General features: G+C 35.4%; 1 protein-coding gene across 4 annotated transcripts in view; it reads right to left on the reverse strand.

Annotated features, from left to right (window-relative positions):
* Positions 1 to 15671, reverse strand: part of Pcdh7 (protocadherin 7) — a 423602-nt gene that overhangs the window by 215270 nt on the left and 192661 nt on the right. For 2 of the 4 annotated variants that reach the window (XM_036200222.1, XM_036200224.1), the window contains exon 2: positions 4065 to 4281. The exons of 1 other annotated variant lie outside the window; for it this stretch is intronic. In XM_036200222.1, the coding sequence (XP_036056115.1) occupies positions 4065 to 4281 (217 nt within the window). The remainder of the gene's footprint in view (positions 1 to 4064; positions 4282 to 15671) is intronic. One more of the 4 variants, XM_036200223.1, reaches the window with a different exon arrangement.

Raw genomic sequence — 15671 nt, forward strand, 5'->3', positions numbered from 1 at the left:
AAGTTTACCTAAAAAAAATATACATACTGTTTGTCTATTCTTACTCTGACCCACTTAGATGTCAAGCAAGAAGTAACAATTCTTCCTCTACTATGTCATGAATTAATAACACCTAATGCATGTGAAGGGCACAGTCTTGGTGAAATGAATCTCCAGATGGTTCTTACAGTGTGTGATTTGAAGGAGGTCCTGAAACTGTCACCCACACTGGCCTGCTGTAATGCCAACATGTCCACCCACCTGATCAGAAATCACAGCCCTGACTCAGCCCTCCTCTTTGATTTATGTGATAAATGTAATCTACTATTAGAATGCACAGATGTTATGTGGGTTGTGAGACAGGCCTTAGAATTACTACTGCCTTTGCCCACATAATACACATAAAACTCACTGCCCATCTCACTAGGAGATCCCCCTCTCCCTTTCCCGGCATCTTTCCCCCTCCCACTCTCTGCATATGTATGTGTGTCTGTCTGTCTGTTGTCTGTGTATCTATCTCTGTATCTCTAATATGAAGGCAGACTAAAAGACAGAAGGATCAGATGTAAAGTCAGAATCATACATTGTTGGACAGTGAGCTTCAAAGTTAATTTATTTTACTGCCATGAAAATGATCAGACACAAACTCAGAAGAGTTATGTTGTCAGTCCACCACTGATGAAAATGTTTCAATTAGAAGCCAAGTATCTGAGCTTCTGGTGTACCAAATATATTAAAGTCACATATAGAAAAGGCAAAGTGGCTTTGTAAAGTTGATTCAGAGTAGGACTTTTAAAAGAATAAACAGACCAGGGCTTACAGATGAGGACCAAGATAAATACAATAGCCCCAATGAAAGTGAAATACCATTTCAAGAGAATTCTGAAGAGTAGCTCACTATTAAGAAAGAGCAAGCTAGACATAGTCAGTATTTGTCTTTAATGTAATGATGCCTTTATGCCTATATTTATTCCCTACTTGAATTGTCAATTCCTTGATACAGGTTTTAGATACTTTTATCATGCAACATTTTATCATAACTTTGTACCATACTCTATATTTAAAACATCCTCTTGCATTAAAATTTTAATAAACTGTCAAATTACCAATTATATCAATTTTATCAATAAACATCAACATTAAGTCACAATGTTGATGATTATTATTTAAAAGAAAAGGAATGTATTGGGAATCCATTTTATGGATAAATATGTAATTTTCTTAACATATCTACATGGTATAAGTGCTATTAAACTTTCTAGAAATTCACTGGAACTTCAAAATAGTGAGACTGCTTTATTCAGGTTATAACAAATTATGCTCATTTTAACATTGTGCTATTTTTTCCTCACAATAGGACTATATAAAGCTAGCTAAACGGGGGCGGGGGGAAGCCCACGGGTCTTATTAATGAAATTATTTTTATAAGGAGTTACAAAAGATCAATACAAATTTTAGGAAAATGTAAATACACTCCAGTGCATTTTTATTTCAATTTTTCTGTTTGAGTGACTTCCTTGACACAGCACCTTTGACATCTAATTTGTGACCCTAACTTATTTCTAGATTGTGACATGATTGCCATATGTTACCATGCTGCAAACTATTCTAAACTTTCCAATAAGAGTTAATCCAGAATAGGTAGTGATTTGTGCACAGTTTCACACAGGTTAAAACTGAAGGAAAATACTTGAAATATTAATAATTAGGAAGTAGGGCAGCATGTAGCAAAATGGCATGTTCATGGAGAATCCAAGTACAAGTCAAAATAAATCCTGATTAAAACCTAACCAAACAAAAACTACAGATTATCTGTATTCCAATTAAATATAATAAATGAACACTTGTCAGGTTTCAGTTCCAATTCTATTTATGTCAGAATGGCCCATCAATATTGAAAATGAAATTACCCGAACTCAAGCAATACAATCACACTTTATATCTAGAGGAGAAGTTATCAGACTTAGACCCAAACAGAACTGTTACTCAAATGTCAACTGTTGTGTCTGGATTCAAAGCGCATCTCATCTCCTCCTGCAATTATATATAGATCAGGTACAACATAGTTCACAGGCATCAGCAAATGACAAATCGCTTATGTATCAAGACCCTGTGTATCAAGTGTTAGTCATGTGTAGGAAAATCGGTTATGTTACCGTGGCTTTTTATGTTGATAGGTTATGAAATGCATGGTTATGAGAAAGAACTGGAGCCTTCATTAGCAAATGTTTTTCAGTAAACCTTCTATTCTACTTATATACTATCCTCTCCTTTTTTTCATGACATGCATGTTTTCTGAAAATTGACCTATGGGGGCTCATCAAGCATAATTATACTTTAATTAGGCATCATTTCCTGATTATTTTTAAAACGTGGAATGGCTCTAAAGTTAAAGAAGTAAAAAACAAACAGAAAAATAACACCATTTTATGCTTATTATGCCATTGTTACAAAAATCACTGATATCCCCCCCAAAAAGGTTTGATGATACAACATGCTGTTTATTTATAGGAAAAACATTAATTGTGCAATTATCAGAAGATATTTTCATATAAAATAGAAGCCCCAAGTGCAATGAACCCTGTCTTACTAAAAAGGATTATATATTATATATAATTGCATATAAGTTATTTTCTAATTTAATATTTATTTTTATTCAAGTAATTAATATACTTGCCTTAAATATATACTCAGCATCATTTTAATCAAAACCAAAATTTTATACTCATTTAATAAAATTACTGACAAAATGTTGCTTTTTAGAAAGACCACATCAAACTCCTTTCCACATTAGCACACACCACCATACACACAGATAAGCATGCCTAATAGCCATGGGGCAAAATGCCATTTAAAATCTGAATAATTGATCAAGAGGGACATCAATCAACAGGCTCCGGTATCAAACCTAATAATAATGTAGAAAGATAATTACTTACTATAATTTAGTTTAGAATACTTCACTTGGGGTCAATTTTGGTTTGTTCATTGATGGATTTTAATATTCACAGGTAAAATTTTTAAAAAGAAGCTTGTCTTCCTTTGAATTAATATACTGTCTTTGCATACCACCCCTGAAAAAACTGATATAAAGCAAGAAAAAAAGATCCTTTTTCATTTAGTGGATTGAGGTGGTGAATGACATAAATGACATAAATTTTAACTATTCACTACAGACAAAATGTATACAGTTCCCATGCCTTTCCTGTTATATAACTGTATCTCTTTCACATTGAAAATAATAATGAAGTTAAGAAGAGCTCTGCCACTCCACTGTTTGGCATAAACATATTCCTCAACTATTTACTTAGTACTAAAAATCCAGAAAATAAATACCACAATTGTCTTTAGGAACACGAGCAAATGTGAAAGCATTTCCATGTATTGTTTTAAATATCATATTATGACATTCAAAAAGGCATAAAGGAGAATTGTGACAATTATGAGAATAGCCTCACAATGAGATAAGAGTAAGCAGAATTATATTTTGTTTTATTCCTTTTCTCTTGCAAAAATTGTGATAAGCCATGTACTTTAAGGGGAGCGGAGTGCTAATGGTATTTACTGCACACTTAGGAGAGCAAGACCCTGCTACTCATGTCTCATGCATTTCACCTGGCATTCAAAAGAACAGGGTCGAAAATTCATTGCTGAATATTCAGGAAAGGTAAAACTCAAGCAAAATGTGTTCATGGTCATTTCCTTTCACTAAGATTGGTTTGTGACATTTGAAGAAATAGTTGCATGACAAAAATGAATAGAAGAAAAGAGCCAAATAAGACCTCTCTTAGTTATTATTTAGCAATTGTGCACTGGTTTAACATTTTCATATCAAGAACTATTCTAATTTATTTCTAGGTTCATTTATTTCTGATGAGCTACTCTAAATGATGGCATAATTTTATGAATTTTATCTACAGAATTATGTTTCTTTATTTGTCATTTCTGAATTTTACAGAGTATTTAGTATTTTTAAATAGTTTTTGTGTAATCTACTTTGTTTTTATTTTAGACTAACTTTCACAAGCCTAATTATTCAGGCTGACTAGCGTGATTATGTGTGTGGATGTTGTGTTTGCCCCTACCATTTTCCATATGCTCTGCCTCACCAACACTGCCATCCGGCGTGGTCCTTTCATAGTTGTCCTCTGGGAGTGGAAGGGCACCCAGTCTTGGCCCTGATGAACTCTTACTGCTTGGTGTTTCTGACTCCTCCAGCCCGCTGTCATAGCAACTCTGCAGTGACCCCTGATGTGGGTCCTGAGGCTGACTCACAACAGAAAACGTCACTCTACGAAATGGCTGTAAGAGAAAAGATTCTGAATGTCACTAAGATATAAGATTTTAAATGATCTTACTTTATAAAATACATACTTAAAAGTTTATAGACATGAATTCAATACAAAATTATTAAACAGGTAGAAATATTTTTGGATAACTATATACTATATAAGACAAAGCCTAGAGTTTATACCTTTGTTATTAAAAACAAACAAACAAAAATCTGCTTATGCAAGAAAGGTAAAAAAAAAAAACCCACAGATTTTATCCAACATGCATTAAAAACATATAGACAAGTTTTATATATTCAACATTTTTTCCATTGAGTAGTTTTTACACTTATCACAAATATATTTCATTAAAAAAAAAAAAAAAAAAAGGGTTAGCAATTTGGGGAGGAAATAAAATACTAAATCAACCCATTGTAAAAGGATGTTACTTAAATACTTCATCCAAATGACATAACACATTCAAATCAAGTCCATATGATGTAGACTTTTAATCCTGTGTTTGCTGGCACTCAGTTACAAACAATGCAGCTGTTAATCAAGAATTTGGATGTGGTATTAGGAAATTACAAAATATTTATTACTTTGTTCCAGTCAAAAACTCTATTTGACATTGTAAGGTACATAGTAAGATGCAATGTAAAACTTTCTCCGTCCTATTAATGGGAAATAAATCAAAAGGCTCAACTATATGTGTTTACCATAATTGTAGTTCAATCAAACACATTAAGGTCAAGTGTAAAGTTTATTTTGTTTACTAGCTGTCCTGTCAAGCTACCCAACTAGAGCTAACAAGTACCTGTGCTAGTGATAATGCCTGGTCAGATCTACTGTGCAAGTTATCTTAATTACATGATAAAATGAAAATAAATTTCAGTTCCTTATGGGAACAAGCTAATGGTGCATCGCATAGAACAAACTAACACATTAAAGGAATGTACAATATTGATGATATGACATATGCTACATAATGTATATACTAAATGCTGCCAATTAGCTGTCTGGAATTCTTAATAACAGTTACATATATTAACTCTGCATGAATTTGAATGTGACACAAGCATACATAGTTACTGTATTTACAATCCACATGGCTCCTTTCTACTAGACAGATTAAAATTACTGTTGCCAAACATAATAAAAATTTAAGAAACTTTTCTGACTGTTTATAGCTTGAAAGCTCATAGTGCAAAAGTCTAATCATAACTGTCATCAATAGGACTATGGAGTTCTAAGGATTATCTGCACATGGTAGATTAGTAATGAGAAAGTTAATAATTGTGGCATTTGCCCCTAATTTATAAATTGGCTTTGTTAAAGACAAATACACACTTCCACAAATCTCTCCCTTATTCTGCTGTAGAGAAAAAATATTTTGGCAAAATCTGCACATTGCTGATATTTCTGCTACTACCTCATTCCTTATGAGCTTAATAGGAACATACAGTCTATGCAAAATCTTCTTTATCCTAGTTCAAGCCCTTAACATGGGTGGACACTAAATACTATTATGGTCTTTATAATGTTTCACAGAATGGGATAGTGGTATGGAAAAGTGGTTACACAGGATTTCACTGTAGACAGCATGTATATCATGGGACCAACTCCCTGACAAAAAAACCTAGAGACATGGACTTTATTTCACAAAGAACTTTTAACTTTTTTGTTAATGTGATCATTATATTTTGCACTATTTCTAGAGATAAGTCATTTTGGTTTATCTCACTTTTCATTTTTTTTTAAAATGTTTCCTCCCATTTGCCATGATCAGATGTCGACAAAGTATCTGGAATTGTCTGAGGAATTCAGTCTCCCTTTGAAAATGACACCACTCCAGCTCTCTTAAAACTATCCTGTTCTGCTCAGCCAACACTGCTGAACAGTGAAATATTAATGATTATTAATATTAATGATATTAAGACATAAAATACAAAGGCCATGCAATGGGTTAAAAGTATCTAAAAAGCAAACGGAAGGTTAAATGTTATTCTAAATTCTATTTTAATGTCTTTCAGATCTTTTAGGTGTAGTTTCAACTATCAGAATTAAAAAACAGTTCAAAATGAACACGGAGACACATAAACTATACTAACACAGAAGGAAAATATGAGAGATTTTAGAAATGGTGTTTCATTTTGAGACAAAAATTAGAAACTTTTTGGTTGAAGGTAGTAATCTCAAAACCTCTACTGAGATCTTTCTTCCCCCTGCCCCTAAACAGCGCCACAATAGCAGGGAGATGTTCTATACTTCTAACAAAAAAATGCCAAAAATAAATGCAATAATTCCACAGTGGATTATACAATGATTGTCATGAACTTAGCATTCATTTCATTTTCTTGATTTCCTACCCCATTCTGATTGTGAATATTTTGATTTCCATAACTTATTTTAGAAGTACATTAGAATTTTAAAATACTAAGTACTTAAACAAGCACTCAGTTCATCAGTTTCTTTTTTTGTATGAAAGTTGTTTTGCTTAATATAGTTTCTAAATGAATGCAAATATTATTCACATTAAAACTCAAAATGAAAAGTATAACACAATGAGTGAGAATGCCCCACCAATCATTTGAAACACTCTTAAAATATGACATTAGAATTCTATAGTTCTGCAATATCAACATTATATCACTAGATGTGACACTTTGTTTCATACTTTATTATTTTGTGTTTTATACTCTTATATAGAAATCACTGTGGTGATGGATTTAAACTGATGAAGTGAACAGAGTTAGTATTGGAGCTTAACTGAATGAAGTACTGATGCAAAGGTTAAAGTTTGACTTTCATAGTATGTCACACATATTCACTTGTTGGTATACGAAAATATATAGAGAGGTGGATGGATGAAAGGAAGAAGAGAGAAATATATGGAGGGGACAAAGAGAGAGAGAGACTTATACACCATCTATCATCATGTTGAATCAAGTGGAAAAACTGTTAGGTGTTATAATAAGGATTATAATACAGAATTTATGTCTCCTCCATGTTCAAAGAAGATGGACTAAAGTAGAAATGTAGATGGTATGCTGACTTCTGACAAAAACTGTATTGTGTGTGTCATGATACTACTGTTTTAACTACTGGTGATATAAAGTAGAACAGAGAAAGTGACAAGTCTGCAGTTTACACACAACATAGTATTACCTAGAAAATTTGTAAATAATGAAATGCCCTTACCTACCACAACATAAACTAAATAAATCAGCATTAAAGATAAACTGCTTTAAAAATCACCTGAGTCACCACCGTGTCTACAAATTCCATAAGCAATTATAGCCATGTGCTGTTCATTCTCAGAGTACAAAAGAAGGGTCTGAAAGCATTCAAACTCATACACTTCAGAGTATGGGAAATATTAACCCCAACGAAGGGCTAAACAGAGGCAGCAGCAACAGGATGGACAGTCTGGTCTGGGTAGTTGAATGGAAATGGTCATCAATATGTCATGCTTCATTAATTCACTATACTTGCACACATTTGGTATGCAATATCTTCTACAGCCTTTAAAAATTGTATACAGTGAAGAATCTCCAAGGCTCATAGATCTACACACAAACAAAATAAAACAAAGCTTCCAATAAAATGCAAACGGAGAAGATGTTACTAAACATACTAGGAATCATAAGCGGTCCTTACAAGTTATTGGACCAAGGTGTCTATGACAGGACACCGTTTAGGACCAATTAGAACTTCACTAGTGGGGGCAAAGAGGAATGATTAAATGAAGAAACTGAGTAGGAAAGTCTGAACACTGTTGAAACCCCTGAGACAGAAATAAAGTGTTACTCTATGCTGAAAACGGTGTGATCACTTCTTGGATAATCTAAACCTGGGGAACAAGGGATGGAAGGGAGAAAGAAGAAAAACATTTTACCATTTGCACAAACTAAAAGGAACAGAGATTTCAGCATAGATTTATTTGCTGATTTTTATTTATTTTATTAAATTTCTGTTCATATCAACCACAGATACCCCTCTTCTCCCACCCCCAGCTTTCCCCCTCAACCCACCTCTCATTCCCACCTCCTCCAAGGCACGGTCTCCCATGGGGAGTCAGCCGATAGGCAAGACAGTTATTTATTTGTTGATTCTTAATGTCTTTTACCATGAGCACAGAAAAATGCTCATGGTAAGGTGAGTTTTTAAGATGCAAAACTTGGTGTTCAACAGCAGAAGTCACAAGGAAAAAGAAAAAGCTTGGTCAATTAACTAAAACAGAGGAATATATTTAATTAGATTTCAAATGACCACAAAATGAATTTATCTTGGTGTGTGTAAATGTGTACTTAGGTTTTAAATAAGAAAAGCAATACATTAAAAATAAAAAAGAGAAAAGTAAATATTTCAAATTCCTCTATAGATTTTCCATGTGACCTTGGACAAGTTAGCTGACCTTTGGTTCTTATGCCTTAGGCCCAGGGACTGTAAAATAGAGATAATAATATCTGCCCCTTAATTCTGGGAGAATTAATGAGATAGCTTATAAAAAGAGCCTTAAGCTCCCTCATAGACACATCCTATAAAAGGCACTATACCTCAGGCCAATGCTAAATAACCAAAGTTATCTCCCATCATTTTAGTTTGATTTTTTTTTTCTTAGAGAAAATATAGAGCTGGCTCGGTAATTCACAAAGCTCCTAGGTAGAAGTTCTAAAATCCACATAAAATTTCAAGGCTAATTTCATGTTCAACCACACAAATTATTTATAAAATCATAGTGTACACAATAGCAACCAAATATTTCAAGAACTATTTTAACTGTATCCCTCATTAACACAATTATTTTGGTGGTCAATTCACTTGTAATTGACTACTTTTGTGCTTCAATGCAACATGCTAGAAGCTTATACTTGGGGAAACAATGATAAGGCCTACCCACAATACTGTGGAAGTGGCCACACAAATATCTTCAAATTCCAGATGAGATGCTTGCTCTGAGGTAATTAAGCTGCTTGTTCTCTTTCCAACTCCTAGGTGACAAACCATATTCAGATTACTTTAAAACTGTTATAGACTGGTAACCAGCAAACTATGCTCTTTATCATCTCATTCACTGTTTTCTGGTATCACACAGAGGCAGTCTTCTTGTTTTTCTGTTGTCATAAACTTTGAGAAGGAAGCCTCTTCCTTCCCTCCCTTCTTGCTTGAAAATAGGAACACAAGGACAGCAATGCATGACTATACACTATAGTGACCATTTGCATATAAAATTAATTCCATGAACTTAAAAGGACAAACACTGTGATATTGGTGGAAGTATTAAGGTAACCCCACATAGTTAAAAGGGAGGTTTATTTTGTGGGGTAACTTACAAGTAAAGGGATAGGTTACAGTATCCAGGAAAGGTGTAATACAATCCAGCAGTGTTCTCTGGAGAACTCTGGGCCATCTACCTCCAACATCCAGGGTCCAGGAACCAAGAGAGGCATCACATCTGGATCTTGGGTCTTAAGTGCTCCTCTCTTGGCCCCACCTCATAGGCATGACAGTTACTGGAAGTCTCAATGGGGGTAGTACTTATAGGTTAAAGCTGGAACAGCTACCGACTACATCTACCCCTTTTGTCTAAATAAGAAAGTTCTAACTTAATACAAAACTATATATAATAGGAATGATTATCAAATATTGTCTAGGAGGAATAAGGGAAAATGACCTAGACAAGATAGAACTACAACCAACACAAACAATATCAAACAAGAGACACATACTAAAATCCAGAGAAGTCTCGAGCATGGGAAAAAAGAAAAAAGAAAAGGGGAAATGCTGTGGATATCACTCTGTATGCTGTGAATGAGTTGCTCTGATTGGTTAAAAAATAAAGTGCTGATTGGCCAGTAGCCAGGCAGGAAGTATCAGTGGGACAAAGAGAGAGGAGAATTCTGGGAACAGGAAGGCTGAGTCAGGATTGCCAGCCAGACACAGAGGAAGCAAGATTTGAAGGCAGAACTGGGAAAAGGTACCAAGCCATGTGGCTAAATACAATTAAGAATTATGGGTTAGTTTAAATGTAAGAGCTAGTCAGTGGTAGGCCTGAGATAATGGCTGAGCAGTTTAATTAACATAAGCCTCTGTGTGTTTACTTGGGGGATGCTAGTGGGAGAGATTTGTCCTGAGTGCCAGCAGGCCAGGACAAAGGAAAACTTCAGCTACACAGCATAATCATTGATAATATACAAAATTCCCAGGTTGAATTTGCTTTTTCAGAAGTTAAATGTATATTTTCGAGGAAAGAAGTACAGATGATTATGTAAAGACACATGTACAATAACAACAACTTTATTTTATTCACTCTAAATTGTTGGAATAATTTTTAAAAATACATTAAACCTGAAAAGTATTTATGCTGGGGGATGTCTTTCTTTATGCTGTGAATATATGTTGTTCCCATTGGTTAGTAAGTAGGCTGCTTTGGCCTATAACAAGGCAGCTTAGAGGCAGGTGGGAAATACAAGGAGAGAGACAGGAAAGAGAAAGACAGGAAAGAGTCTGGAGAGACGCCAGCCTGCCGCCCAAGGAGCAACATGCTAGCAGACTGGTAATGCCACAGCTATTTGACAAAACATAAATTAATAGAAATGGGTTGATTTAAGATAATAGATCTAGCTAACAAGGAACTTAAGCCATTAGCCATACAGTCTGTAGGTACTATGAGCCTCTATTTTGCTTACTTGGGTCTGAGTGGCTCCAGGACTGGATGGGACATAGGCAAACTTCTGACTATATATTTATGATGTTACATGAGCACACATTTGTAAAGATATTTACCTTAGGTCTACAAATAGAAAAATCTTTGAAGTTGCAACACATGGAATAAAAAAAAAATTATGTTTCTCTTCTTAAGCAGCGCTCAATTCTTGGGGAGAAAAAGGGAGACTTAAGCTTAGTAAGTCCTGTCTATTATACGTTCCATTCCTCAGAGTGAAAGAATAAATGCAACACTGGGTTAAGATTGCAGATACTTTGCCATTAGAGTCCATTTTTTAAACCTAGTGACAATACCTTTATGGGAATTTTATTTGCAAGAGGATGGGCCCCAAAGGATGCTATCTATTGGAAAACACCTCAGGTTAAATCTTTTTCTTATTGAATACTGCTGTGTCTAAAAGACGACTTTATTGGGAACTTTATATCTGCACCTTCTCTTTTAGCTTCAGTAGTTTCTCCATAAATTGTCTCCTTATCTGGAACTCACGTACAGCTGTCTCAGTCACATCAATTATTTCTGAATGGGCTGAAAGGCTTTTTTTTCCCCCAATTCACTTAGTTATGTCCATCAAACAGAGTTCTAATGACTCTTTGTCAGTCATAAAGCACTGAAACAGTCAGGAGGAGGCTCTTGCCCTAGGAGGAGTGGTGCATTCTATGTTAAAAACAGAGCTCTCTAATGCTGGGAGACCTTTTCCTGCAAATGAACACAGGCTTGATGAATCTGTAAACATTCTCAGCCTGCGTCAATGCTACTGAATAAACATACCTAGGATTCTACAGTGCATTAGTAGACAGAATATTTGGCAGGACCCTCAAACAAACTTTAATCAGGTCTTTAAACTTTTTAGGGGTAACCTTCATGTACTGAAGCCTCAACATTCCTCCACACTTCAAAATGCCTGTCTTTCTTTCATGTCAATAGATGAAAGGATGTTCAGAAAACTCTTGTTGAGGCATGTGGATTAGTTAATTACAACGCTCATTTCAGGAAAGTTAAATAGCTATTGCTTTACTGGTATGCAGTTATATATTTGACATCGTTGTTTGCATGTGCACTTGAGAAATTAAGAATCCAGAGGTATATTACTCAGTTCTACAAAAGAACAGTGATTCCAGGAAAAAAAACGTTGGTTCCTCACACCAGCACTGCACAATCTGCCTTCTACTCCAGTTGTCCTTTCTCCAGGTCCTGTCTGGAGGCATCAAATTTTGTTCTGATTTTGCAGATTAGAAAAAAAAATGCTCAATTTCCAAGTGAAAACCACTGCAAGAACTACTTATTCTGAAGGTGGAAACTGGCCTCTTTTTATTTTGTTTTTTTCTCTCTCATGAAAAACATCAGGAAATAAGCAAAGTTGAAAATTCTTGGCAAAAATAGCCAGACTAAGAATAAAATCTCTTAGAAAAACAAATGTTCTAGAACACAACGCATTGGGATGATACACTATGGCCACTATTAACTGATGCATTTTTCACCATTTATTACTGGTTTCTTTTAAATGTAGTCCACAGAATGGTAAGCTTGTTTCATGAAGGGCCAAAATATAAACATTTCTGACTCTTTGAGCCATAGACAGCTACTTTGGTTACCCAGACCTGCAACTGTGATGTGAAAATAGTCATTGAACACACAAAAGTGAATGGACAACCACATCTAGGGGAGACTTAACTTGTGGACATAGCATTTTGAGATTCTGATAATGTTTCCACTCAATAAAATGTTACTATTGTTATTTTTCAGTATTTACAACTATGAAGAACAGAATCAATCCTATCTGGCTGATGTTTCAAAAAGAATCAGAAAACCAGATTGGGCAGAAATCCCTTATTCTGATACGATCCAGTACAAGATGCTGTAAAAAAGATGCCATGAAAAATTAGACTTAATTATTCAAAAGGATATTTTACAGTTTGTGGGTTGTTTGGATGCTCCGGTTCAGAGACTTGTTGCTAAGCCTTTAATTTGTACATATGCCTTACTCATGATTAATAGCACAAAATACTGGTGCACAAAAGAACATTACACATATTTGGTTCATTTTCCTCTTTGTTATTTACTGTAAAAATAAGACTATACAATCCCCCAGCTAAGTCTCGGGAGCATAAGAGATGAGGGAACAGAAACACAAGAAGAGTTGGAGAAGGGAAGGAGTACTATGAAATACTGTCTTCTGGAAGTCATATAGAAGATGTAACCATGGACATACAGCAGCTGTGGCATCCTGCAGAAAGCCCACAGAAAACAGTAAGACAGGAGTGAAGAGGGTAACCAGTTGCAAGGAATGTAAGACTGGGAAGGGGGTAACAGTGGGCGAATCTGTGTGCAACACATTATATAGATGTGTGAAACTGTCAAAACTAAATTCAAATATTAAAGGAAACTGAGTTACAATGAAACAGCTGTTCTTCACAACTGGGTAGAATGGAAGGTTCTCTTGTAAACTATGAGTAAGTCATGTTGATGTTTCCTCTTGACACGAAGTCAAAAGAAAAACAAATGAACAAAAGACTGTTGTGGACACTTCCTTTTTCCTCTTTTGAATTAAGGATTGTGTTACTCTTCCATCTCCACAGCAAGAAGAAAACACAGCACTCAAAAGATGTGTATCTTTAGACATGACTTCCTTCAGCACAGATATTTTCACCTTCTGAAAGAATGATTCCAAATAAAGATATGCCAGATGCTGACAGAAATGTGGATCCATCTTATTCCTAACAGCTTCCCATAGAGTTCCAATGACGAGATAAAATTGAACACTTACATAAGAAATGTATATTGAACCAACCACTTTCACACTGGATTTAAGCCTGCTTCTCAAGGCAGAAGTTATAACATTCTGTGACTGGGGCCAAGCACAAGCTAGCAGGTGAGGTTATGACGCCAGGGAAGGAGTAAGTACTGCAATGCTATTAAATCGACATAGTATCAAACTGCTCTCCAAGTTCATACCTTGATACACATAGAGTGGGGTAACTCTCTACCCTCTTTAGACAAGCTGGTTTTTTCAGGCCCTTAATAATGAGACCCAAGATTGGTCAACATATAGAGGAAGAAAGAGCATACAATCTTTATGCCTAAGTGATCCATTAGTATCATAGCCTAGGTTTTCCATGCTCCAGCCAATGGCCTTAAACTCAGGGAGATAACAGCAGAACAAAATAAATTCAGTGATTGAGATGGGGCAAAGTGGGGAGGAGAGACAGAGAGAGAGAGGGAGAGAAGGAGAGAGAGAGAGAGAGAGAGAGAGAGAGAGAGAGAGAGAGATCACTCATAAAATTAGGAGGGGGATCTGTTGGGAGGAACTGAAAAGGGGCGGGACATACATATATGGGATTCTAAAATAAAATGAGTGAATCCCTCTGTTAGAAGCTTGCATGGCACCCTCTTATACCAGAAAGTCTGTTCTCAAGAAGAAGGTATGCAGTCCAGTTCAGGGATTCTGGGTTCTGCTTCTGAAACGCATTGTCTTCAGCAGAAGGGACTTATCTTCTACTTCTGGGGGTAACTAAGGGCAACAGCTATAAGCTATATGGTTTGGGGCTCTCTTGAACAACCCTAGCCAACTACACTAAAAAGAGTTTCCCATGCTTGTTGTGGGGTTTTTTGTTAGCTGTGTTTGGTTAATTAAGGGGGCATTGTAAACACAAATAAGAGGATTTCAGTAAAACTCTATATGTATACTTATACACAGAGTTACATGTATTGTAGGTACTTTTTGAAGGTAGATAAATAATAGTAAAATTTCTTAAGTTTTTTCAGGCATTCTTACTGTTATTTTATCCTTCTTTTTCCCTCTTCTCTATTCCTTTCTATCCTCCTTATTAGAGTCTCTCCTTTATTCCTATTTCCTCCATCAGATTACTCATACCATACTATCCCTCTCTCTTTTAAAAATAGAATCTTCTTAAATTTCTTACATATTGGTTACCCCGAAGAGTAATGAGAAAATGATTGATGCTTAAATATTTTATACTGTAATATTTCTTACACACAGAGTACACCAGTGTGTCTTTTTAATAATATTAACTGCATAAGATAAATTTTGCAGGATGAATTGCTGCAGGATGAATTCCATAGTTACTGTCCAATGGAATGGAAACATATACATATTCTTGTAACCTGCTATTCTGAGACAGTGGAAACACAGAAGCCTGTTTTCACCAGTAAAATCATTTCAGTTAAGATTCCCACACAGAATTTTTTTTTTGTTATTTCTTTTACTATTTTTTTCTGATATTTTTTCTTTTTTTTATATATTTGTGTTTTAAGTTTACACATCAGCCATGGGTTCCCCCTGTCCTCCCCCATCCTGCCCCCACCCCACCTTTCCCCTAGCCCCTCCCCTCCATTCCCATGTCCTCCAGGGCCAAGACTCCCCTGGGGATTCAATTCAACCTGGTGGATTCAGTACAGGCAGGTCCAGTCCCCTCCTTCCAGGCTAAGCAAAGTGTCCCTGTATTTTTTTAATTAAGACATGATTACATCATTTCTCCCTTTCCTGTCCTCCCTTCAACCTCGTCCATGTCCCCTCCTCAATCTCTCTCAAATTGATGGCCTCTGTATCACTTTTATTGTTATTGAGATACAACACGTAGCGTCTATTTAGTGTAGCTTGCCTATGTATAATTTTATGGCTAACTACTTTGTTCTGGATAACTAATCACGAGTCTGACCCTTTGGAAAGGCTA

Source organism: Onychomys torridus, chromosome 10 (genome assembly GCF_903995425.1).
Source record: "Onychomys torridus chromosome 10, mOncTor1.1, whole genome shotgun sequence".
In the NCBI taxonomy this organism is placed as follows: Eukaryota; Metazoa; Chordata; class Mammalia; order Rodentia; family Cricetidae; genus Onychomys; species Onychomys torridus.